Genomic DNA, 27,195 nt, shown 5'->3' with positions numbered 1-27,195 from the left:
AGCTAGGATGCGTTGTCCATCTCAGACTGTCCTCATGGACCCAGCCTATGATCCTGGCTCCTGGAAGGGCCACGCTGGCTCCCACTTCTCCTTGACCCCTGCTGTGATTCTTGAGCGACCTCAGAATCACCAGAAAGTCCTAATAAAACAGATTGCGGACCCCCCCACCCCGGGGCTCCTAATTCAGTAGCTCTAGTGTGACGCCCAGGAATTTATACTTTGAGCAAGTTTCCAGGTGATACTGATGCTGCTGGTCTAGGAATGAAATGAAAGAAGGAACACTAATTGCTATCAAATTCAGCTATCCCACCTACCACCCCTCTCAGTATTCATTTCTAGAAAGAACCTACCAACAGAGCTCTCTAAATAATTCAGAACTGAATATCAACAAAGGAGAATTTAGATCAATTTCAGAGGATAGCACTGCAAAATCACTTGGAAGATTGGATGCATAAGAATTAGAATTTTAAAACAGTGATATGAGTCTCTCATCTTTAACCTTTGAGGAGAAAATAAAGGTTTTCAGCCTTATATCTATGTAGTATAGAGAGATGAAAAAAACATACTTGGTGGATGTTACCAAGTACAAAAGGAGGCAAAACTAAGATGAGTCCAACGGTTGTTGGCAAATTAGCCAGGCATAGTCAGTAAGCCTTTGACTTTAAAAAGGGCATCATTAAAGGGTATGCCCTGTGGAGGAGAAAATTCAGCTCACTCGCCATTTGGTTTTCTGCCCTGCAGGCTGGTGGGCTCCTGCTTCCCAAGTGTTCTACCTAAGGAATGATCTTTCAGCAAAGAAATTATTTTTGACTCTCAAGCTAGATCTTCAAATTTTCTTTTTATTTAATAAACAACTTATCAATATATGTTGATATAATTACCAGGTCTAACATTGTAGAACAACCACAAAAATTACTTTTCTAACCTGTTTTATGTATTATTTTATTACAAACAGTACTTCTATCTACTTTCAAAAAATTGTTTGCAGTAGTAGCTTTAAATAAGGAATAAGGATCTTCCTAACAACATTAAATATGGTTTTTCATGGTTTAATAAAAGAGATTATAAAGTTTTTTAACCTAAAAATCCTAAACAGAAGGAGAAAATACCTTTGCCTGGTGTGTGGGTTACCCTGGGGTCGTGGGTCTTTGGAAAGAATTGAGACATTCCCGAATCTGAGCAGGAAATGAATGACTTCATTTTCACCAACTTGTCATTAATCTCTGATAGCATTTCTTTAATTATTGATGTAGGCAGCAAAGCAAATACGTGACTTTTCCAGCAACAGAAATTGCCTGGTTTTTTTTTTCCATGTTGTATTACAGTGGTTGTCATACATTGAAATATCATTTACATTCATCACTACTTCAAGATCACTGTGGATATGAGACCCACCACCAGATCTTTTTGTCTAATGAGTTAATAAACAAGTACAAATATTCCTATATCACAGATTTCTTTTTTATGGTCTTGATAACTAGATTTCAGTATAATTGTTTCTCTATGTAATTTTCTATATTTTATGGTATGTATTCAAAATATTAATCTGAGAAGTAAACAGGGGGTTTCAACAGACTATCAGAATCATCCATGATATAAAAACAGTTAAGAATCCCTGAGACAAAACTATAAAGGAAAAGGTGATAGTTTAACTACATGTTAAAACCTACATGTCAATAAAAAAATCCTGTAAAGTTAAAAGCTCACTAAAATCCAGGAAATATATTTGGAGTATATGTTATGAAGAGTTAATAGTCTAGGGATGTGCAAAATACAGATTAATTTTTAAAAAGAAAATTTCTCAACAGAAAAATGGAGGAAGAACATAAACAGGAAATTTATAAAATATGAAATAGGGGTACCTGGGTGGCTCAGTTGGTTAGGCGTCCAACTCTTGATCTCAGCCCAGGTCATGATCTCAGGGTCATGAGTTCAAGCCCTTTGTTGGGCTCCACACAGGGCGTGGAGCCTACTTAAAAAAAAAAGAAAGAAAGAAAGAAAAATGGTCCTTAAGTATGGAAAAACAAAATTCAACCTCACCAATTAAATGCAAATTAAAGCAACAGGGATATGATATTTTTCACCCATTAAATTGGAAAATATTTGAAAATGTGTTAATTCTCATTACCGTAATGGAGATGGCAAAGTAATACACACTCTTGTATAAAGTTGGTAATAATGCAAATTGTTGTGAGCTTTCTGGAGGGTGATTTGGCAATTCATATCAAAAGCCATTAAAATACGCAAATCTTTTGATCCAGTCGTTTCGTTTCTAGGAGTTTATCCTAAGAAAAATGATCAGAAATGTGAACAAAAATTATGTAAAAGGAAATGCAAACTTTATAAGGACAAAGAAATGGAAACAACTTAAATATATCTTAACAAATCACAATTTTATGTACATTTTACATTAGTTGCTATTCATCCATATGATGAAATACAGTGTACCTATTAAAAATCAGTAAGGGGCGCCTGGGTGGCTCAGTCGGTTAAGTGTCTGCCTTCGGCTCGGGTCCTGATCCCAGGGTCCTGGGATTGCGCCCCACATCGGGCTCCCTGCTCAGCAGAAGGCCTGCTTCTCCCTCTCCCACTCCCCCTGTTTGTGTTTCCTCTCTTGCTGTGTCTCTCTCTGTCAAATAAATAAATAAAATCTTAAAAAAAAAAAAAAGTCAGTAAAATAAGAAAAGGCTCAAGATAAATTGTTAAGTGGAAAATCAGACTTCAAATATGTTTAAAGTGTGATCTCAATCTGCACACATAAAGACTGGGAGCTACTAACTAAATATGGTTTTCTTTGGGCAGTGGGATCGCAGTAAATTTTCTTTAGGTGTTTCCAAATTTTGTGCAATTAATAAATTACCATTATAATTAGAAAAAAAGTGAAAGCTACTTTTAAACGTTGACCATCTTTTTTTTTTTTTAAGATTTTATTTATTTGAGGGAGGGAGAGAGCACATGTACACACAAGTAGAAGGAGAGGCAGAGGGACAAGCAGACTCCCCGTGGAGCAGGGAGCCCTATGTGGGGCTCGATCCCAGGACCCTGAGATCATGACCTGAGCCGAAGGCAGATGCTTAACTGACTGAGCCATCCAGGTACACCTATTGGCCATCTTTATAAATGAATTTGAGTTGGACAAAATTGGCAAAGAATGTTAGGTATTTAAGGCAGGATTTGAGTTCTTTTTACCAACCCTGGAACCAACCACCTATTCTTCTTTGTCCCTCAAAGATCAACATGCTTCTTAACTTTCAACTGGGAGAGAATTGCCCCTGCCCAGAGGAGATACGGGAGGAGCTCTATGACTTCCATGAGGACCTTCTCATTCACTGTGGTGAGCTTCTGAGGCCAAAGCTGTGTCAAAGACAAGTCTGTTCCTCATTCATCCATTAGAAGCTAGTGGGCTTGGGAAGAAAGTTTTCTATTTAAAGGTGCAGTTAACTCTTGAACAACATGGGTTGGAACTACACGGGTCTGTGTAGGATGCGGAATTTTGTCTCCATAAACAGAGGACAGTACTGTATGTGTATTTTCTTTTCTCTAGCTCACTTTATTATAAGAATACAGTACATAATGCATATAACATTTAAAAATATGTTTATTATTTATTTATTATTATTTTAATATTTTTATTTTTGTCAGGAAGGCTTCCCATCAAGAAGTATGCTATTTGTAGTTAAGTTTTGGAGGGTCGGAGTTATATGTGGATTTTCCACTGTGCAGATGAGTGGCACCACTCACCCCTGCATTGTTCAAAGGTTAACGGTACAATAGTAATTGCTCAAGAAATGATTCTGCCCAAACTACTTGGGTCAGAGAAGCTATAGGAAATAATTCTGGCATAACATATGACAGAAACTTCTACCAAGAAGAAATTTTGTGAGATAGAAGAGAGTGAACAGGGTTTCTGAAGAAAAAAAAAAACCCAATACTTACATAAACCTCTCCCACTTTACTTAGACTCTGCTCCCAGCTAAACCAAGATTCCAATCCCCTTTGCTTCTTAGCTTTTGCCATGATAGAAGAATGATAACTTCTGCCCTGAGGAATTCTAAGCCAGCAGTGCCTACTTTGATACATAACTGCTGATTTTAAATGGTTCTCAGCATTTGTGCTGCTTGTGCATGGGTGGATTGACTAATATATAAATAATAGATGGTCTTTTCATTTGAACTGACTCAATGTTAACTTTTTCTTTCTAGATACTCTAGAGCCCTTTTGGAGTTTAGGTTAGAAAAAGTTAAGTGTGGGGTTTGAAATTACTTGATGTTCTTGTACACAAGAAATCATCTTTTTAAAACTTGTCAAAAGACCTCATAGAGGTAAATATTTATGGGGAGCTGCCTATGGTATCTTTAGAAGGTTCCAGAAGGGTGGGAAGCAGAGACTTTATGTTCTTTCAATCAATCATATGATGGTTTCATGTACTGTTTGAGGTTTTCACTCTGTTCTGTGCCTTGCTAGGGGTTCCCCTGGAGGAGGAGGAAGAAGTGGAGGAGGACACCTCCTGGACTGGGAAGCTCCGTGCCTTGGTGTATAAAATCAAAGGCCCTCCCAAGCCTGAGAAGGAACAGCCAACAGAAGAGGAAGAGAGATCCCCTAGTAAGTGACCATGCCTTTCAATCACAGTCCTCCTGACACGGTGCTCTTCTATGACATAATGAAGGGAACTGGCTTTCTGACAGATACTGTGAGATGGACTGCCTAGGCTTCAAAGGATGCATCTGGGCATTCTTTTATAATTGGTGGTGGCTATTGTGTATTTGGGGCTATGCTGCTCTTCCAATTTAAGGAGCATACTTTCAGAGTCTTCTGAAACCTGAAGGATCTATTATTTTGGGTCTGCTCTTGTCTGTCTAGTTAAAAACACCTGTAAATAGGTTTCTGTTCTTCTTTGAGGCTTCAATTGTCTTCCTCCTTTAGCCATTGTTGTTTCTGTCACCTCTGCTTCTGGTTCCTTGGCGTTGCAAATTGCCTCCGTGAGAAAATTAAATAATGATACAAAGGGAGTAAAAGAAATGGATGTGGGCTTTGATGGGGGTCATTTTGGGGTTTTGGCTATGATTTTCATAATGTAGCATCCTAGAGGACTTTGACCTTCAATTTTTCAACAACAAACCTTGTCCAAGTTCATTTCTCCAAGCCTTATGGTAGACATGACTCCTACCGTTGTGACTCATTGAAACAAGATCATAATTTGTTCTATTAGGGCAGTTTACTGTCTATAAACCGTTAACATTTCAAGAAGAAAATTGTGTATTATATATAATTAGGATGCTCTTTAGTACCAAATTCTGCAAATATTTCATTTGTCTAAAGAAGGAACTTCCGAGGTTTGACAAAGTTGCCTTTTATCTTGTTCCTATTCCTATCCATTTTGGAACATGCTTTCAAATCATAGACTAGAGCAAGAGCCTGCCAAGCTATGATTGGTTTGTCTGAAAACACTACCTTGGGGTCCATATATCTTACTGCCCTTTATATTGACCTCCCATCTTTGCCACATATCTCTGAAGGGAAGGAAACCTCACCATTTTTCAGCACAAGCATTGAAGCCTCTGAGTACCATGGGGTACTCATGTACCCCATGAGTGGGGTACATGCACTGGCAAACCTTGATCAGTGCTGTTACCATGGAAAGGGTAGGTCTTTGATGAGGATGTGCCAGCAGGATTCTAAGGGCACAAAAGTGAGCTTAGATCCCCTTTGTGGTTCCTGCCAAAGCAGAACTAAAAATAGACTGAGCTGACCCATATTACCTGCTGAGAGTCTATTTTGAAAGTGGATGCTTCTTTCTAACCTATAATGTGTCACAACTGGGGGTCCCACAAGGTGACCATTTCATGGTAGGTAAATGGAGTCAGATGAAATCACTTGGCTGTGTGAAGTCCCCCTAACTCTAAGAATGGTGTTCCAGAGATTGCAATCTTCAGCACTGCTACCTTGGGCCTCGGGCAGAAAGACCATGTTCTGTCTGTTGTGGTGGAACATGCAAATAAGGCCACTCCAGTGTGAGACTCCATGTCTTCACCTCATGCTGCTTCCCTTCCAGAAGGAGAATTGTGAGAGGTTCAAGCTTTGTGTTGTCAGTCTCCTATCCTGGATTTCCAGAGGTGGTCAAGCATGTCTGGTTGTCAGTAGACAGGTTCCCTGGCCAAATGTTCAAGAGACAGAAAGCCCCTCACTCAGGGCTGACATATGAAGAGAAAATCTTGGGAATAGTTTAACTGCCACACCCCCAAAATTGTTTTTAACGAATAGATGGAGACAGTGTTTCTGAATACATAGCCAGTTGTGATAAAAGGGTCAAAATACTTTAGAATGTTAATAAGTTTCTTTTTCTTCCCTTACGTTTGATAAACTATTAAAAATGCAGATAATGACATGGGATAGTGAATTGACAATTCACCAAATTCTTAACATGTATCAGTTTACTACTGGTGGGTTTTTTCACTCCTGTATTGTATAGTTGATGAAAATAGTACTCTGAAGAATTAAGGGATACTTACTTGTTCATTTATTCTCATCACCACTGCCTAGTTCCAGAACAATTTCCAGGTGACTGAATGTCACCAGCCCAAGGTAACCGAGATGAGTAAAGCTGTGACTTGCTTCACATTTTCTGACTCTGGTTCCATGCTCTTTCCATTGTCCCATAAAACCCCCAAATATAGCTATTACATACAGAATGGCTTTTTATTTTTTTTTATTATGTTACGTTAGTCACCATACATTACATCATTAGTCTTTGATGTAGTGTTCCATGATTCATTGTTTTCATATAACACCCAGTGCTCCATGCAGTATGTGCCCTCCTTAATACCCATCACCAGGCTAACCCACCCCCCACCCCCTCTCCTCTAGAACCCTCAGTTTGTTTCTCAGAGTCCGTAGTCTCTCATGGTTCATATCCCCCTCTGAATTCCCCCCCTTCATTTTTCCCTTCCTACTATCTTCTTCTTTTTTTATAACATATAATGTATTATTTGTTTCAGAGGTACATGTCTGTTTAAAGCCATCATCTTTTTATGTGGCTTACTACACCTGCCAGGTGACTCACAACTATGACTCACTGTTACATGTAGGAAATCTAAACCCAACAGAAGTCAAAATTCTAACATGCCAAAGTTGACCAAGCCAAAGATCTGCACTCGGTGGGGTTTTCAGGGAAGGGGGTGCAGTCTCTCCTCTATGAGCAGTGGGTGTTGGCCAGATGACCTGCTGGAAAACTTCAGCTTTTCTAGCCAAGAGGAATCAACAGTGTCCTGAACCTCCTGAGAATCCTGCTAGCTGGCTCAGAGTTACGGCGATCTGCCTAAACTAACTCTAAGCCATATTGTCGATGAAAGCTGTTACAATCTTATCAAAACATATGATAATGAAGAGGTAAAAAAGATCCAACAATAGTAGCCCGCCATACTAAGTCACATTTCTTTGGCATATCCCAATCCAGCAAATTCCTGAGAAAATCTTTTGCCTGTTAGTTCTAAGCCAGGGCTTCTCACACGATACAGTTGAAGTAGGGTTTCCTTGAATATAAATCTGTTGCCACTGAGTTACTCCTCCAGAAGAGACCAACCAGCTATTTCCGCTAAATTCTGAAATTAACCAAATGAAGACCCCTTGTCACTTTACAGCTCAAAGTTGGTGCATTCCTGATCTTTGTCATTCCCTGAATGCTCTTCCCAGGGAGGTTTTTCCTGCCACTTGTGTCTGCTCTTGCCCCATCACTGAGTGGCCTAAGAGCTCTAACCGAAATTCTCTCCTGCCTAAATGTTTCAGCCTGTTGAGTGCTGAGGAGGAGAAGAGTCTACTGTTTGCTCCAAAAATAAGTCTGGAGCCCAGCACACATACTTACACACATAATGAGACAGTTCGGTGGTAGGTCCATCTATGGCACTCAGGCAATATTTGTAAGCCTGGTCCCAGTCTCCCCAAACAACCTGTCCCCCTGATGCATGTGCACAGACACCTCCTCCATGAAGTCTTTCTTTCAGCCTCATCCTCCGTCCTTCTGCCCCCACCATTTCATGGCATTTCTACAAGGGCATGTGTGACCTTCCACCTTCCGTGGAGTATCTGTGTCCCCATGTGTATTCTTTACTGGGTCTTTGTGCTCAGACCGTATCTTCCCTGTTTCTACATTTAACTCTGCCACAAATCTGTCCGACCTCCAGTGTAAGTTAGTCATGGGAGGCTCATGAAGATGAAGAAAATGAGGACCTTATAAACAACAGAGGAAACAGCTGTGGACAGGAAACTCAATATAATCATGAGTTTGGATATGCTATAATAAAAGTGTAGGTAAAATACAGCAGGTGGCCAGAGAGGAGGAGTTGGGCAGATTCCATAAAGAACATAGATAAGTAGGTAAAATAAGAAGGGAAAGACAGGGACACCTGGGTGGCTCAGTTGGTTAAGCATCTGCCTTTGGCTCAGGGCATGATCCCAGGGTCTTGGGATGGAGTCCTGCATAGGGCTCTCTGCTCAGCAGGGAGCCTGCTTCTCCCTCTGCTTGTCACTCCCCCTCCTTGTGCTCTCTCTCTCTCTCTCTCTTGCCCTCTGACAAATAAATAAATTCTTTTAAATAAAGGGGGGAAATATTTTTGATGAGAAGAGCTGCTTTGACAAAGCCCCAGAGCAGAAAATTTCATGTCATATGCCAGGAGGCAACCAAGTGAGATTGGTTGAATTCTCAGAGGAATGGAATGGGGTAGAGGGGAGAGGTAGGGTGGTGTTAGGACAGAGTGGCTTGGAAATCCAATTGTTAAACTACATTCAGCCTTAGAGTGTGACATATTAGTCATCACCATGTATTTATACTACCTGGCCTTACGTTGCAGGGAGGGGGTGGTTAACATTTACGTGGTAACCACTGAGTCCTGAGCACTGTGTTAAGCACTTCTGTATTACCTCATGTAATTCTCAAAATATGCAGTAGATGAAGTGGGTGATTTTATTCCTATTTGATAGTTGAAGAAACTGAAGTAAAGACAGATTAAGTAACTTGGCAGGATCACACAATGGTGGCATGAAAGTTCAAACCTTTGTCCACCTGAGTCTAGTTGCCATCCCTTTTATTTATATAATAATATCTTGCCCTCCCCCCGCCCCCCGCCAGGCAGTGGCTATGAAAGGTCTTTGAGACCAAATTATCCATTTACTCAACAATAGTGAGGTAGTTATGAGCATAGGGCTCTAGACTTCGGCCACCTGGTCTTAAATTCCTTCTCTGCTACCTAATATCTGTGAGATTAAGCGGGTGACAACTTCTCTGTGCCTCAGTTTTCTCATCTGTAAAAACATGGGCCTAGCCCTAATACCCTATTTGGTTGACATGAGGAATAAATTAGTTAAAAATTCAAAGTGCTTATAAGTGTGCCTGGCACAACTCTGCACTTAATTTTAACTATTTTGGGCTATTAAAATGTTTGTTAATCACCCACCATATCTCAGGCACTGTTTTAGGCACCAGTCAACTCTGCTTTAGCAAGATGGCAATCCAGAGGATCGCCGTGCAGGATTATTGGAGGTATGGAGGCCCACTGGGATGTCACTGCAGTGCTCTAGATGAGAGCTTCTGAGGACTCAAATAAGTATGGTGTAGCAGGCAGGATAATGGCCCCAAGGATGTCCATGTCCTAATCCCTGGAAGCTATAGATAGGTTAAATGGCAAAGGGGAATTTAAGGTGCAGATGGAATTAAGGTTGTTCATCAGCTGGCCTTCGAATGGGGAAATCTGGATTACTGGAGTAGACCCAAAATAATTACCAGGCACTGTGCTAGGCACTTCCCATCATCTCATCTGCTTTATCCTCACAACAAACAACTAGATACAGTGACAGCCAGGTCCCCATTTTGCATGCCAGGCCAACAAAGAGAGAAGCAAAATAATTTGGACAAGGTTCCTGCAAGAAGTTAGAAAGAGGCCCACACTGGGGTCATGTTCATAGGCAGGGCCCACACTCTTTCAGAGCACCATGCAGGGGTGCCCGGGCCGGGCCATGGGGCTGGAGGGACAGGAGTGGGGAGCAGGGACCTAGAGGATAGGCAGCCTGTAGCCCACCTCGTCAGTTTCTTCTTCAGACTGAATACACATAGGAACTCAGATAAAAGCGATTCAATCACTTTCCCAGCAAAGACTGAGGCCTCAGGCCCCAAGCCTGTCCCTGTCCCGTCTCCACCCCGTGCTCATTCAGGGTTCCCCCTCCGGAACACGTGAGCAGCCGCAGCTGCCCTCTGTGCTCTTTTCCCCATTGTCATCCCATCGTCAATGGTCGTTTCATTGTGGGAATGTTTTTGAGAAAGTGATTATGAGGTTGGTTGACTGATTTCAAAAACAACAGGCTAATTACCTCCATAGGACAGATGCGAGCCCAGCGGCCGCAGAGCTGGATGGGCAGAATCCGGCCACACTGCCAAAGCGCAGTGCGCGGGCAGGCAGGACGGCCTCTGGGACTCAGGGGGTGTCCAGCTGGCTGGGGATGCAGTCCTGGGGTGAAGCAGTTTGCTTCCCCACTTATCTCCACCCTCAGGGACGGGGAGGCTCTGGCCGAGGCAGAAAAGCACTGAGGAGGGGAATTTAGAAATGGATTCAGCAGAAATATACATCGGCCACGTGACTGTCCACGCACAGCCTTCTCTGAGAGCCACGTGGAAGGCCGGCTGGCGGGGATCGTGGGTCCACACCAGTTGTGTACAGTCTCCATCTCCAGTGCTCCTTCTCCTCTGCAGCACTCACTGCCATGGCTGGCTCGGCAGACCCCGTATCTGCAGGAGTCTTGGCCTCTTTCTTGAACTGGAGTGTTTCTTTGCCTAAATAACAGACAAAGTGAGGATTGGGCTGACACAGTCATGACTGTGGGGGAAACTCGGTCCCTGCCATACCTGTCTGTTCTTATACGGTGCTCGTGTGGATTAAACAATAATTCAGGTACAGCATTTAGCACAGGGTCTGACCCACAGGAAGCTCTTAGACCGTTGGCTACTATTATTGTAATGAGAAGTAGAATGTTTTAGCAAGCAGCTTGACCTTTTACCCTATGGGAAGCCAATAAAGGAAACACGTGCACTCGTCCAAAAATTAAATGCAGAGCTGGGATGAACGGGAGCTTGGTGCTCTCATGGGTGGTCAGCGGCTTGCAGCAGAGCCTGGGACTGGCCCTGCCCCATCGCACGCCTCTGGGTCTCCGGGCCCTGATGACACAGAGCACACGGAGCAGCTCCAAGAACAGTGCTCCCGGCTGTCTTTACAGGCTTGTCCTTTCAGGTTCTCCGAGAGCCTTGTAACTTTGTTCTCCATGATCCCAATAACAGCCTCGTTCTCGTGAAATTAAGCATAAGAGGCACTGCTGCTCCGTCTGGGCCAGAGAGGCACTGGAAAGGCACACAGAAATTAGCCTGACGAATTTTCCAAGTCTCCTCAGAGGCGATGGGTTTAATTTTCTCCCTGACCTTCTCTGCTAATAAATAGGAGGTATTTGGCCACCTTGTGAAGCAGACCAGACTTTCAGCCCAGGGGAAGCTCTGGGGCACAGAGCACAGAGGGCATGAGCCCTTCCCATTGAATCTTACCCACTAAATCAAGAGGGTGTTATGGTGCCATCTGACCCCTGACAGGGGAAGGGTCCTTCATCTGTCAGCAATCAGGACAGTCATCAAAAAGCCATCAAGTTACCGCTCCTCATCTCCCCCACGTGAGCGATTAGTAGTGTGGGGTGGTGTCTTGACAGTGACCACTCACTGTGGTCAGCGACCACTAGATTTAAGATTTTGCTTTATTTTTTGACCTCTAGTTGTACTATTAGTAAAAGCAAGTTGGATAGCTTCGTGATAGGGCTGGTGGGCATTAAAAGGTGGGGGTAAAATTCGTGGTGCTCATTACTTTAACCCAGTGAAGCCATAGGTGTTCATTTGCCATTTGAATAAATTAGTACAACCCTTTCAAGAGCTCCACAGGTCAGGTAGACCTGGAATTCTAGAGTATTAAGCCATCTGTGACTTGGTAGAAGTGGATAGAGACACAGAGAGGTAAAGTGACTTGACCAGGGTCACATGGCTGGAACCAAGTAGCCCACACTCTTGTCACTACATCTTCCTGACGTTCATCTCTTTCAACATGAATTTTATTTTGCTAACTTGATTTTATTGGTGAAGAAATCAAGACTCTGGGAATGTGAATAATCTTCCTAGCTCAGAGTCCGCTAGAAAAAGAGCCAAGGCTTTATGATTTTCAGGATTTATTTCTGAATCCACTTCATTATTTAAGAGAGCATCTAGACAGTATAATATAAATTTAAAGCATTAACAAGGTAACTATTTTTCCGGATTTTGTGAAGCTATAGAAAGTAAGCAGCTCTCAGCTGGAAAAGTATTTGAGTTTAGATTCCAGTAGCCAAGGTTTGGGTCCCAACTCTGTCATTTACTAATTATGATGGTAGGCCAGTTTCTTAACCTCCACATGTTTCAGTTTCCTTGTCTATAAAATGAGAATAATGATCTTCCTACCCATGGGGGCAGGGAGTATAAGATTCAATAAAATAGTGCTCAGTCTAATGTTCCAGTACTTAGAGGTTGGTATACCTCCCAGCTTCTGAAGCAAATATACAAAGTGTAGGTCCTAAGAACTTTATCTCCACATTTACCATTTCAGATGCTTTCAGCAAAAAATAAAAGAAAATCCAACTCAGGTAGAGTAGCCAATAAAAGACTTCATTGACTGGTGTACCTGGAAGTTGGAGATGGACCCAGCCACTGGGTTGAGTTAATCCTATGGCTCCACTCATTCTCCCCACAGTCGTTCCATGTTCTAACTTTGCCTTCAGGCTGGTAGCAGGATGGTGGCTACAACTCTGGGCCTCACATCCATGTGCTACAGTGTCCAAGGGAAAAGTAAGAAAAGTTCTCCTGCCCTGGTATTCAAAGCAAGGATCCTGAGATCACCTTTGAAGAACTTGGTCACAGGCCAACTCGTGAACCATTGAGTGTGCCCTAGAAAATAAAATGTGCTGGTTGACTTACGTCAGCAGAGCCTGCCTGTGGAGTGGGGTTGGGTCAGTTTTCATGGGCCATAAGATAGAGAGGCAGCTATCTATACAAAATCAGTTCTGTTGAGAAGGAAGAAGGCACAAGTGGATTCTTGACACGTGGTCAGGAATATTCATTATCTCATGATGGCTATCATCTTTACCTTTCATTATGCAGTGGTTACTATTGAAATGCAGGCAGTTCCAGCTCTTGATGTCCAGAGGGAGCGTACAGGCCAAAAACCTGTGTCACAGGAGCTAGGGAACATGCTCTCTGTGCTCTGTGTATGTTATCTAATAGGCCAGAGAAGTTGTGCAATGGGTGCTTTCTGTATTTATTTTTTTTTTAAGATTTCATTTATTTATTTGACAGAGATAGAGATAGCGACAGCAGGAACACAAGCAGCAGGAGTGGGAGAGGGAGAAGCAGCCTTCCCGCCGAGGAGGGAGCCCGATGTGGGACTCGATCCCAGCACCCTGGGATCATGACCTGAGCCGAAGGCAGACGCTTCACGACTGAGCCACCCAGGCGCTCCTGCTTTCTGCATTTAATGTTGTTCTGGTTTGACGCAAGCTCGGGGCCAGATCCAGGCAGACTTCAGGGTGTCAGCAGCCCTGTCACTCCAGTTGCCTCAGCAAAAACTTACACTGGATCTCTCTCAGGACCCAGCTTCTGCGAGCTCTTCCCTAGCAGCTTGGTCACTGGCCCTCTCCAGTCTGATCTGCAGCCTCAAGTATCTTCAACCAGGACTTTCTACCAGGGGAAGCATGTTAGTTTTCTATTGCCACCGCAACAAATTACCATAAACTTAGTGGCTTCACACCATACGATTCATTATCACCCAGTTCTGGAGGTCACAAGTCTAAAATGAGTTTAGTAGTCTTGCCTTCTTTCTGGAGGCTTTAGGGGAGCATCCACTTCTTGCGTTTGCCAGATTCCAAAGGCCTCCTGCACTCTTTGACTAGTGGCTCCTTCCAGTAATGGTACTGGTCCAACCTCTGCTCCTGTTATTACATCTCCTTCTCGGACTCTGACCCTCCTATTTCCCTCTTAGAAGAACACTTGTGATTATCTTGAGCCCACCCGGATAATTCAGGATAATCTCCCCCATCTCAAGATCCTTAATTTAATCCTTTTGCTTTATAAGGTGACATATTCACAGGTTCTGAGAATTAGGAGGTGAATATTTGGGAGGGAGTCATTATTCAGCCCACCACAGGGAGGAAGAAAGCAGAGGTCAAAATACATTGGTTCTTGATATTTGGAAATGATCTACCACCTGTTAATGCCTCCAGAGCAGGGACAGCATACCACAAGCTGACTTGTTAATCACCTAGAATTTAAAAATAAGTGTGCATAATTTAGATGCACATAATTATTTTTCTTTCCCCATTGTAAGCGTGAGCATTATAGATTGCTTTCTAAGTTTAAACTAAGTACAGTGCTGTTTTGTTTGCTCCCTCTCATCAGTGTAATTGGAAGACTTTTTTTCTTCCAAACTGACCCAGATTTAGGAGCACACTCATGGAACTCTGACACCAGCCCAGGTTGGGAATCTGTAAGCTTTAGGGATTTGCTTTGTCCATGGCCAACATCTGCTCTTTGAGAATAAGCTTGAATTTCAGCACTCGATGGCCACTTGGACTGTGATCTAAATTTGGAGGTGAAAAGAAAAGATTCTTTCCAGACCCAGCAGCCTAAAATTGTAAACCTGCACGATGAGAAGAGATGGTCTTTTTCTTATTGCAGTCGCCATTGCAAAGCTGGTAATTTGACCATTTAGAAAAGAGTTTTACCAAGTATAGTGGGTAACTCTGGAGAACTTTCTTTTAAGCCACAGAATGTAGGCTTGGGGTCTGAGGATCAATAGTAGGTTACACAATGACAAGTGGAGGGAAGTAAACAACTTAACAGTAAACAATACCTGAGCCCCCCAGACTGATGTACCAAGGCTAACTCTAATTTAAGGACACTTGAATCCTCGTTTCTCATCTGTAATGTCTGGCTAGTCCAGAAATCAAGTAGTGAAGTAGCTATTCTTCTTTTAAAGTATCTTTCAAGGGATCAAGTATCCCTAAACAATACAGTACCTTAGAAATATCTCATTTCTGAGTTAGCCTAAACAGTTATTTAAAATGCAGTTTCTAGATCATAGATTTAATATAATTGCCTAAATGTGACTATCCCTAATTACACTAATTGCAAAAGTGGAGCAAGTTAGAACGTTAATAATAATTTCTTAAAAGAAGCCATTTGTAATTATCAAGGGAACCACGTGTACATGACTCGCCTCAAAAGATATTCTGTTTTCTACTAATCCTTTCTCATCAGAAAACAAATGCTTGGTGACACATCTTTTTGCTTTTTGGAAAGAACACCATAGCTTTTTAAGAACCTCATGAGCTAGGGGCGCCTGGGTGGCTCAGTCGTTAAGCGTCTGCCTTCGGCTCAGGTCATGATCCCAGGGTCCTGGGATCGAGCCCTGCATGGGGCTCCCTGCTCAGCGGGAAGCCTGCTTCTCCCTCTCCCACTCCCCCTGCTTGTGTTCCCTCTCGCTGTCTCTCTGTCAAATAAATAAATAAAATATTAAAAAAAAAAAAAAAAAAGAACCTCATGAGCTAAACCATCTGGTGCATTTGAGAAGGCCTTCTTGAAACAGGTAAGTTAGTGGTTGAAAATCCTAGAGCTGTGGCAAAGAGTGTGGAAGCAACTTTATCACGTGTGGTGGGGGATCTGAGTGGGGTTATGAGACGTGTGTGTGTGTGTGTGTGTGTGTGTGTGAGTGTGAGTAAAACGAGGCCATACATTACAGCAAGCAATAGAATTAACCTCCCCGTCCCACTCCTTACCTTTCTCCTGGAGTCTTTCCCTCTCAGGAGTCCTGTTTCTTATGCAGAGTAAAGTGTCTTTTTAGTCATTAAAGGGCAGCATTTCCAAAGAGGAACTTAGAAAAGCAGCAGAAATGAAATCAGTATTTAGTGGTAACTGCTCTTAATATATCTGTGGTTATGAAAGAGGTTCAAATGTATCTCAAGAATTGACTCCCTTTGCTGTTTGAAAATCCTACCAAATTTGTCAGCATTCCACCATTGATACCAGAAAAACGTAAAAGTATTTACTACAGGCACTGCTTGTGTGAATCAGCTCTTGAAAGAAAATGGCATTCCGAAGTAGCCATAGCGAAGGGTAGTGTCTTTCCCATCAGACTGCTTCATCCATCCCTGGGAGGGCCCCTCTTAACTTCACAATAGAGATTTTTCTTCCCTACTTTTCTAGTCTCCATGTGATGTGGACCTCTTTGAGAAATATGAAGAGCTTTAGAGGAAGGACACGTCGGGGGGAAAGTAAAGGAGGAAGATCTGATCATTTCTCTAATTTCTTTGGAATTTTTGTATTACTAGAGAAGTTGTACCTTCTTATGAGTTGTCTTATTTCCTAAATGTCTTGGACAACACAGTTTTGCTCATTATCTTATACTTTCTCATTAAATGCCTTACATGTGTTTATCTAGTGTCTAGTAAGATGCTGCGGGTAATCGTTGTGTCTTGAAATAGTTTCATACAGACTAGTTAGCAGTGTTATCACTCGATTGTTTGGCTCATTTAGGAGTTGGCACAACTGGAGGGTAACTCAGCTACTCAGACGAGGATGGCGGGCACCTGCGAATGAGATTTGTCCTGAGGCCTGGATACACAGTGACTCCAGAACAAAGCCTTCTGTAGGCGACAGCCCTGGTTTGCAGTATTAATGAGAGTAACATCACTGCTGAAGGGTCAGCTAATGTGGGACAAAGAATTAAGTGCCTCCCTCTCTGTCCTGCAGCTCACTTTTCTGCGTGTCTGATCGCGCTGGCTGCAAGCAGGCTAAACGAGGCCAGGCAGCCTCGGTGTGAAAGCCACCCACCCCCACTCCTTGCTCTGAAGATGACAGCTTGCACCCAAATTGATATAAGGAGGGAAGCACCTTGAGCCCTTCAGACCGGCAGGGAGCCCCCTTTGGTGATGCAGGAACAATGGCCGGGGTCCTTCCTGACTGCCAGGATTCAAGTTTCAAAATAATGCTGCTTTAATCCTCATTTTATTTCTCAGGGTGAGGTGTCTTACCCATCTTACACTCACATTCAGTCTACCTCCCATCCAGAAACATAGAAAGCGTCCTAAGCTGTAACTTTCCAAGTTCACATGTTAGCTACTGGATTGGGGTCACACAGGCTGACAGAACAGGGCTCTATCTTAGCTGGAGGGAAGGCTTTGTGTCCCGGTCATGGCTATCACCTCAGCATAGACCCTTTTGTATAAATCAGTGCTTCTTGAACTTTTTGGTCTCAAGACCCCTTTTACGCTCTTAAAAATTATCAAAGACCTCAAAAAACTTTAGCTTCTGTGGAATATATCTATCAATATTGCTGAATTAGAATTTAAAACAGAAATTTTTGCAATAATTCATTCATTTAAAAATAACAAAAACCCCATTACATGTTATATAAATAATATACTTCTGTGAGAAATGACTAAATTTTTCAAAACAAAGCAAAAATAATGAGACAAGCAACATTGTTTTGCATTTTTATAAATCTCGAATGTCTGACTTAATAGAAGATAGCTGGGTTCTTATACCTGGTTAAAGAATAGGAAGAAAACTGGTCTCAGAGATACATAGTTGGAAAGGGGAAGAGTATTTTAATAGCCTTTTTCAGATAATTGTGCTCATTCTTCTCTGATACTACATCAAAGCTCAACAAGTAGTAGGTTCTCAAAAGTTCATTGCCGTGTAGAACCTGAAACAACATTAAGGAAATTTTTGTGCTTGGTTATATAAGAACTCATTGGTCTGTCTTTCATTTAAATAGGTCTTTTACCCATGAATGTTTTTGTAACATAAGGCCTTTGGTCTTTGGGAAATTATTGGTTCACCAAGTTATGCAGAACTTCCAAATGTTGATGTATTTCATTATAAAATATTTTAGAAGTCACATTTGTTAAGATCAACAATTTAATCAGAAAGTCTTTAAGTACCGGGAAGCTGTCAAACTCACTGTGGCAGATAAACATTTTCTAAAATTCTCATTTTCACTTGAAAGCTCAAAAATTATATTATTGGCAACAGATACTCTCCGTTGTTTTCCTTGAAGTGACGAGCTTGCTTCTTTCATTTATAAGAACATGTCTGTCATTCACCCAAGTCTGATGAACCAGCCTGGTTTGTCTGCATTCTTTTAATTAAAAAGAGCCTTCCAGGAGACGCGCAGCCAGCTGAGCTCACAGCTCCAACAACCACACAAGCCCTTCTCCTCACAAAGTCCTCTCATCGCCCGTTTGCAGCAGAAGTGTTGTAGGCATCCTTCCCTTTTTGTCCCCCAGGAGATTAGGAAGATGCCTACTCAAGAGTTTATTATTAGGGGCGCCTGGGTGGCTCAGTCGTGAAGCATCTGCCTTCGGCTCAGGTCATGTTCCCAGGGTCCTGGGATCGAGCCCCACACCGGGCTCCCTGCTCAATGGGGAGTCTGCTTCTCCCTCTCCCTCTGCCCCTGCTTGTGTCCCCTCTCTCGCTGTGTTTCTCTGTCAAATAAATAAATAAAATCTTTAAAAAAAAGAGTTTATTATTAATAAAATTATTTTTATATTTCATGTGGTGGCACATTCTCATGTGAAACTGGGCATCTTTCTGGGGATATGTTGGTAAAGCTTGGTGTTCGGTGCGACCGCCTTGATTCGCGCTGAGGCACCCCCTCTTGTACCCACGTTGCTTCTATACCATGAGGCCAGCTGTCGACACAGTGAAAAAGGCAAATCACATCTTAGAATTATTATGAAAATACGTTTGGCCTCGCAAACCACCTAAAGGGCCTGGAATCCCTAAGGCTCTGTGGACCACACTTTTACAACTACAGGTATAGATAGTAGAAGAGTTAACCTTTATTAAGCTCACAGTATGTGCCAGACATGATTATAGGCATTACTTATTTTAATCCTCAGCCATACAGATATATGAAGAGCCTACCACATTCTAGAAAACATAATCTTTTTAACCTCTGGACCCTGGTACATTTATGCCACTCTACTGCCTGTGCGTGGGAGCTAATTAAAATCTGAGGAATTTTCACTAGCATTGCTGCCAGGGGTGTAAAAATCTCCATCTTCTCAGTCCCAGAGGTGTTCAGAGCATTAGAAATTCATTGAGTCAGCCTAGGTTTGCTTGGTGGTGCTCGGTCTCTAGTGTATGTCAGGCCATGAAATATGCCGTGCATTCAGGGCTCTTGGGAATATTTCCTCCCCCGCCGTCTCTCCTCAGTCTTCTTTCTTCTCATAGTTATTCTTTCTCTCAGTTTCTGAACTTCCATCTCCCAATTTGAAACCCTGTCCTACAAGAATGGCCTTAAATGTCGTGCATTCACTGAATTACATCTGTCCATCAATAACACGACCGTGAGTCTTGCTTTTTTCTGTCAGAGTCTTGGGGTCATGTTTTCCTTTTAATTGAGCTTCTGCTTGGTCACAAACACATAATTGTTGATCCCATTCTCTTACACTTGCTGGAAGGCTTGCCTGGACAGAGAACCCTTGGGGTGTTTCCTGCTCCACTCTCTCAGGTAAAGGGCTGTCTCCTTTCTCGTCGGCCCTCTCAAGAGGTGTTTTGCTGTAAATGTTCCTTTCTCTATGAATGTTGATTTGGATTATTACATCACTGTGTGGCTAAGAGCTCACCCAATTCCTGAACTAATCTGAAAGCCAAGTTAAGGGAAAACTAATATTTACTTGGTTTCCTTAGGACTCTGTAAAATTCCCTTTGACAAGAGGATGGTCCTTGAGCTGACTAACAGTTCTGGTGGTTGTTTTTTCATGTGCGGCAGGGACTGTGATGTGAATGATCTCGGCAGAGAATTTGGCTGTTAGTGGAGAAAACCATAATTCTTTCAGGTCACGAGGTAGGCTGAAGGGGGAATTATACTTACAGGACTAGAAAAACTTTCATTGGGTCCAAGAGTGTCTGTTGTACGGTTTTGTCATGCTTTCATTCCTTACCATGACTATTAACTGGGAGAAACAGAAACTCTTACATTTATTTGGCCAGTGAGGAAATAGGCTCCTGACAGCAGCCCAGCCTGTCCCATAAATAACTGATTTACCCCCAGAGGATAGAGATATTATCTAACCTAACAGATATTAGTCAGCAATCCCTCCCTAGTGAGGTCTCTTAGGAACATCTTTTAACTTTGCTTCTTTCTGCTCTGGGTATCCTTTTTTAAGTTTTGCAGCCTGTCTCTCATCTGAACCTACAACACCCACAGGGTTGATAGACCCAGCAGTAAGTTAAATTCATCCTTTACATCTAGATCTCTTCTGAAGCTTTGGTAACCAAGTTCTATTTTTATATCCTCATGATGAGCCAAGACTGTATGTAGAGCAGACATCTGCCATATATAATGACATGGAGGTAGAAAACTAGACTGTTAGAGGTGGCACAGGCTACCAAAGACACCGATCTAAGCTTATTCCCAGTTTCTTCACTGATGGACTGAATGACCTTTATTGTCCCGTAAGCTCTGCCTTATCATCAGGTCTGAATTAAGGATCTTGGTGCCATCCATACCTTGTGGGAAGGCGATAGGCAGAGCCAGACTTGGAGGCAACTGTGATTTTAGAGCAGCATTTCTCACCCCTGTCATCGCATTTTCTGGAGACATGTGTGTGTGAGAGACATGGGGAGGGGGTGCGCAGTGCCCTCCCAGACGTTCTGGCAAGCCATCTTTCCCTCTTTCCTCTACCTCAGATCTGCCTCTCCCTTCTGACCATCCTACCACACCAATGCCACTCAGCACTTTTCAGGAGCCTCTTAGTCCAACCTCTGAAGGTCCCACGGTTGATCCGATCCCACTTCAATGACCTTTCCTTTACCTGGGCAGCCAGTGGTATTTCTGTGCAACCCGTATGAGCCCTGATAACTTCTGAATTCTGAGGCATCCTGGCTTTTCTCTTGATGCTTGTGGAAGTGGTCATGAGGCAGTGTTCGCTGACCCCTGCCGAAGATCAGAGCAACACAGTCCGTTCAAGGGGCTGATGGTCAGCGGTCCAGCTGCAAAGTCTTCAGACCTAATAGAATGTTCTCCATCTACTTCTCTCCATCTCCTAACAAAGTTTTATGTGTGTGTCATCCAAAATATCTTCTAGAATTCTTGCATCGATGGTGTGGCTTACTCAGTTCATGGTATGTGGTATATTTAAAGTACTTGGGGAATAGTATCCATAGTAGAGAAAATCCAGGGCTTAATATCACTTGACTCGAAAGAGCCAGTGACCAGTGTCACCTTCTCATGCCTTTGCGACCCCCCCGCCCCAGAATTAATTACTCCCCACTCTGTCCCATGGCACTTGCACATTTTAGTATTTATTACACTGTGTTATAAAATAAAGACAAACTTTTTTTTATAAAATCAGAATGAAAATGTAAAGAACTGGGTTGTGGGCCCCTGAACACAAGGACAGTATCTTACTTAGTCTTCTATTTCCAGTATCGATTCAAATGTCATTTAATCAAAATAGAATATTTAGTACTCTCCATTCAAAATTGTGATATTCATTTCTTGTAGTATGGTTCACATATATGTCTTTCGATGATGTATTTCACTTCTCTGCATGCCATATTCACCCTTAGGAAAAGAATGTTTTAACCTTGACCACTGATGTTATGTCCTTGTCAAATGGGGTGGCTGAGATACACAGCTCTCTCCCTGTGCCATGACAGCCACCATACCGGTCCTCTCTATCGTCCTTCTAGCAACCTTGAAGGAGCTCATCTCACAGACCATGATCCGCTGGGCCCAGGAGGACCAGATCCAAGACGCGGAGTTGGTCCGGATGATGTTCAACCTCCTCCGGAGACAGTATGACAGCATCGGGGAGCTGCTGCAGGCCCTGCGAAAGACCTACACCATCAGTCAGGTCTCCGTGAGCGACACCATCAACCTGCTGGCCGCACTGGGCCAGATCCGCTGCCTGCTCAGTGTCAGGATGGGCAAGGAAGAGGAGCTGCTCATGATCAATGGCCTGGGGTAGGTCATTCACAGTTGAGTGCATGTCCCTCAGGAGAACTTCAGGAGGGAAAACTGGTTTACCTGGCTATATAGATGTTCCAGAATCCAGTAGTATAAAATCCCTGTGTGCCACCATCCTGATTTCACTCCTCATGGGATAACATTCTTGCTGAATCAGTCACCTTTGAGAACCGACGAGACCAGACGGCAGGACACCGAGGTGAAGGGACATTGCCAGAAGCAGTGGGGAGGAGCAGTGGGGAGAAAACCAGTTATTTGGTTTGTGTCTGAAGAAAATAGCCCCAGGGAGGCAATGAAAACAATTCAGAGGAAGGAACAGTGTGTTCAACTCAACAGGAGAGACATTATTTGAGCAGTTGAGCTTTTGACTGGAATTCTTCTGAGACTTCCCTCTGAGAAACTGCCGGCTGATCCCTCTCTTTGCTTGGGACAAACCCAGAGAGTCATTTTTGTCAGTTCTGCAAGGCACCTTCCCTCATAACAATAGCTCACGGCTCTTCCTTAGAAGCCATGCTGTCAAAAAGATAGCATTATAGACATCAAAAAGATTTCCTTTAATTAGGTGGTATAGTTCCATGTTGTGGATGAGCAAACCAACGCCCAAAAAATTTAACCGACCAGCCCACGGTGTTACTTGATTAAAATCAAGAACTAGGACCACAACCTTCTTGCTGCTCCACCGCCCTGGAGCCAGCCCACTGAAGGAACCCCACCCGATCCCCAGAAGAGGGACTTTGAGGATCCCTGGGTTGGGGCAACCCCTTGCCCCATGAAGCATGCTCTCATGCTTCAAATTCATTTCCAAGGAAGAATCAGGCATGTACTAGAAATGAAGAGACTCTAATGGGAAAAGAAACCTGCAGAATTAGCCTCTCCCCTGGCCCTTGCAATAGACAGAGCAGCAGTAAAAGCTGGTGCTATCTCCTTTTAACAGCAGCCAGCACTCAGGGGACAGGGACAGGCCGAGGCTAGCCACCCTGTGAGGGATTACACAGCCACGTCACAGGCTGCTCCTGCATTTTGATTTGCCTGCAGCTTTATTATGTGTGAATTTATACTGAATGATTTAAAAATACAATTTTATATATTTCATTGTTAATTTCACTGGTTTTTGAAGACTGCTGCCCCAAAATGTCATGGGTATCTATCTAATACACAGTTGCCTTTAAGAAAGGGGTACATCCCCATCATTAAGAAAACTGAAGTACACAGAGACTTAGATATAAGGATGAGAGGAGGAAAAAATATATATAGAAAACCCTGAGTACATGGAGGAAGAGAAATCCAGTAATTTGGGCTGTCTCAAAACTATTTCAAGGAAAAAGACAAAGGGAAGGGGCACCTGGGTGGCTCAGTCGTTAAGCTTCTGCCTTCGGCTCAGGTCATGATCCCAGGGTCCTGGGATCGAGCCCTGCATTGGGCTCCCTGCTCAGCAGGAAGCCTGCTTCTCCCTCTCCCACTCCCCCTGCTTGTGTTCCCTCTCTCTCAGTCAAATGAATAAATAAATCTTAAGAAAAAAAAAAAGACAAAGGACAACTGTGAAATATGTCATTAGAAGGAAATGTCTCAAAGAAAGAAAGTACTTCACAGAAATGAATACAGAATACTCCTGAATGAGCACAGAATGAGCACAGAATACTCCTGTCAGCTAAAAAAGGCACTCCACATATATTCTGACTGACCTGGTAGCTTCTTAGGACCTTCCAGCCTGTCACATTTGCATTCTTTCACCCCCACTGTGTCTGCGCATTTGTGTGTCCTCAACCCTGAATGCTCATAGCACTGATAGAAGCAAGTGCTGAAGTCTCTGTCCCATCTTTACCGTAGAGACATTATGAACAACAAGGTGTTTTACCAGCATCCCAACCTCATGCGAGTCCTTGGCATGCACGAGACGGTGATGGAGGTGATGGTGAACGTGTTGGGCGCGGAGAAGTCTCAGGTAATCCTATAAAGGGAACTTAGCCAGAACTTGACCCCTACACGGAGGCATGTGGTGACTTGTTCGCGACCACATGGCTCGTGTCCATTGCCTCGTGACACTTCCCGGGCAGAGGGAGGGATGTGCATAAAGCCAGGAAATAGCCAAGGGATGGGACTGTGCTGCTGAATGAAATCCAGCCAGTGAGGCTCAGAGCTTTTCCCACTCGTTCCACAAGTCTGGTCACCTGCTAAGTTTCCTTCCCATACTCTTCAGCCCTGCTCCTTCCAAGACCAAATTCCTCCGGGTTCCACTTAGGAGCCCAGTATGTTTTGTGCTGGATCAGGAGAAGGCTGCTCTAAAGGAGAACAAGATCTTAATAACGATTGTGGCAGCATTCCCTTGGGAGTGCGCATGTTTGCTCTGTGCACCAAGCTCCTGAGGATATTGGCTTTCCTTGCCAGCCCCCCCATAACAAGCCCGCTGTCAGGGGGAGCTCCCTGGGCATTTATCCTAACTTGCATGGGGTGCTCAGAGTTCAGGTCTGAAGGCAGTAGATTGGAGGATGTTTTCAGATGTTGGAAATTCCAGAGTGCCAGGTCCTTGGAATGAATGATCTGCAAAGCAGTTCCACCAGTATTGACAGGTGGGGGTGTGAAGGAAAAACAGAAGCCAAGCTCACTTTCCTTCTCACTCACTTCCTTCTGGTCCCTTGGGAAAGTGGACCCTCTGCAGAAGAGTCCTGAGCAGATGTCTGGACGCCTCAGCAAGCAGGTAGCGTGTAGGTTTCGGAACTTTACTTTTGAGAGTGCCCACCCCCATGATTCTAAAGGGGGAAATCAAGGACTTTCTAGGATCCAGAGCAAGGTTAACACAGATACCACTTACTGAGCATTACTGGATCAAAACTAAGATGTGGCCAGGCTCTAGAGATGCTAATTACTTTGTTAAGGAGAGAAGCCAAGTGCAATCAGCAGTAACATAAGATGGTATCTCAGTGCTAAATTATATGAATCAGATTACAGGTGCTATGGGAGCCCATTGGAGAGCAGTCATCAAGGACAGAAGTAACTAGGGAAGAAGAAAAATGTAATTGGGGAAGGCTCAACAGCCTGAGAGGGCAATGCTCATCAGGCTCCCACAACTCTAGGGGCCTGCCTTTACCCAGAGGACTCGGGCCTGTTATAATACTTTCTCATCAGAGTTCTGTCCACTCCCTTCCCAGATGGAAACAATAGTCTGATGTAGGGTCACGCAATTTCATGTGACATAGGAGGGTGTCTAGGATTCTTGTTTGACCTCTTTTTCCTTTGTAAGAAAGATATTTCAGGTGCTAAAATTAGCCCTCAATATCTTGAGAAGCCTCTTCTCAGGCGTCCACTCTGTCTTGGAATAAGTGAGTAAGTCTTGGAAAACACTGGAAGTAAGGAGAAAATTCATTTTCCGAACTGTTCATAGCTTACGCCAGTACTGACAGGTGGAAGTCCATTGATTGCATACCCTAAGACTCTTGAAAGTCAGACTTTTCAGAAAGGACTCACGATGGACTCTTTTCCCTGACACTTCCTTCTTCTCCCTACAGATTGCTTTTCCAAAAATGGTTGCTAGCTGTTGCCGTTTCCTCTGCTATTTCTGTCGAATTAGCCGGCAAAATCAGAAGGCCATGTTTGAGCATCTAAGTTACCTGCTGGAGAATAGCAGTGTTGGCCTAGGTATGTCATGTTACCGTTTCCACATTTGGGCTTGGAGGTGACACCCCCCCTGCTGACCACTTAGGAGGGAAAGGGAAAGAAGCTACATACCTGCTAAGGTATTTTTAAACATAAGAAGGAACCTGCCTGATCTAAAAATAAATGAAATGACGACATGATGTCTCTGCTGTCCAACCTAAGGAGAGATGTTGCTTCCCACCAGCACCGGTGACACATTTGTGTTGGCGTAGTCACAGAGTTTTACCTTGTCTCCCCTGGGACCAGTGGCTCATGGCTTATGAGATGCTGCCTGAGATTGCAGATCGAGTCTGGGGACACAGCTCCCCCACCCCCAGCCCACTCTGCTGACCAGGGAGCAGCGCTGATGAGACAGAGCAAGGCCAGAGATCCAAGCCCTGCTTGGCAGGCTGGCTGTCGGCTACGTACCTGTCCCATCAGCCAACTAGACAGTGCTCTCCTAAGCGGCAGGGTGGACTGGCCACGAGCAACTGTGGATAAGCAGTGTGAATCCATCAACACCACCAAAAAAACAGCACAGTGCATATGCTTCACTCACTGTCCTGGGTGTAAACCAAGGGAATTTGTGAAAGACGCAAAACCACACTTACGTCCATGTAAAATCTGAAATCTCAAGTTTCTGATTTATCAAATGCAACCTCAGACTACCAACCTTTTATTAAAAAAAAAAAAAAAGTTTTTCTTAATTATAGCCTAAGAATCAAACAAAGGAAAATCAAAGACAACATTGGTGACCTGATAGAACTATATGAACTAATGCTGTTTGAGGCTATTTTTAAATTCTGGGTGGTGGCCCTAGACATGGCCAAGTCATTTGAGCTTAGTTGGTTAAGTGGCATCTCTACCTTTCGAGTGATCACCAAAGTAGGGCCCCCAAGAAAGATCATGTTATGAAAGTACTTGAAAATACATGGTCCCGGCTAATTCTGTCAACCGATTTTCTAACTTCATATTCGCAATCAGTAATGAGTGTGGGGACAAGGATAATAAATAGAGCTGTTCTTAAATTGGGCAGGCAGCCCCCTCTTGAACAACGATGGGACCCAGGTTTAGTGTGTTTGCTGCCCTCTCCTGACCATGAATGGGCACTGCAACCTCAGCTCAGCACTGGGCGGCCCCCATCCCTTTCTCTCTCCTCTCTTCCTTCCTCAGCCTCCCCTTCGATGAGAGGATCTACCCCACTGGATGTGGCAGCTTCCTCCGTGATGGACAACAACGAGTTAGCGCTGAGCTTAGAAGAACCGGACCTCGAGAAGGTAACTGGCCCCGGGGAGGCAATGTGCTTGCCCTCTCCTGCCTGTAGCCTAGCCAAGCCAAGGAAATGCAGACCAAAGACTGGGTCTCCATCAGAACCTCTTCAACACTCCATGAAAATGTGGTAGAAAGTGAGTAACTGGCAGCAGTCTGATAATTAGGACCAGAGCATCTCCTATGGGCAGGAAGAGCCAACTTCATAGACATGGGT

At 43.5% G+C, this 27,195-nt stretch overlaps 1 protein-coding gene across 1 annotated transcript in view; it reads left to right on the top strand.

Annotated features, from left to right (window-relative positions):
• RYR3 (ryanodine receptor 3) overlaps nucleotides 1-27,195 on the top strand; it is a 504,411-nt gene that overhangs the window by 342,051 nt on the left and 135,165 nt on the right. The window contains exons 37-42 of the mRNA XM_032417231.1: nucleotides 3,232-3,334; nucleotides 4,465-4,602; nucleotides 21,803-22,076; nucleotides 23,907-24,021; nucleotides 25,583-25,712; nucleotides 26,883-26,986. Of these exons, the coding sequence (XP_032273122.1) occupies nucleotides 3,232-3,334; nucleotides 4,465-4,602; nucleotides 21,803-22,076; nucleotides 23,907-24,021; nucleotides 25,583-25,712; nucleotides 26,883-26,986 (864 nt within the window). The remainder of the gene's footprint in view (nucleotides 1-3,231; nucleotides 3,335-4,464; nucleotides 4,603-21,802; nucleotides 22,077-23,906; nucleotides 24,022-25,582; nucleotides 25,713-26,882; nucleotides 26,987-27,195) is intronic.

Source organism: Phoca vitulina, unplaced genomic scaffold (genome assembly GCF_004348235.1).
Source record: "Phoca vitulina isolate PV1807 unplaced genomic scaffold, GSC_HSeal_1.0 scaffold20, whole genome shotgun sequence".
Lineage (NCBI taxonomy): Eukaryota > Metazoa > Chordata > Mammalia > Carnivora > Phocidae > Phoca > Phoca vitulina.
Note: the sequence above shows the minus strand (reverse complement) of the source record. Positions and strands in the feature narration are given on the sequence as shown.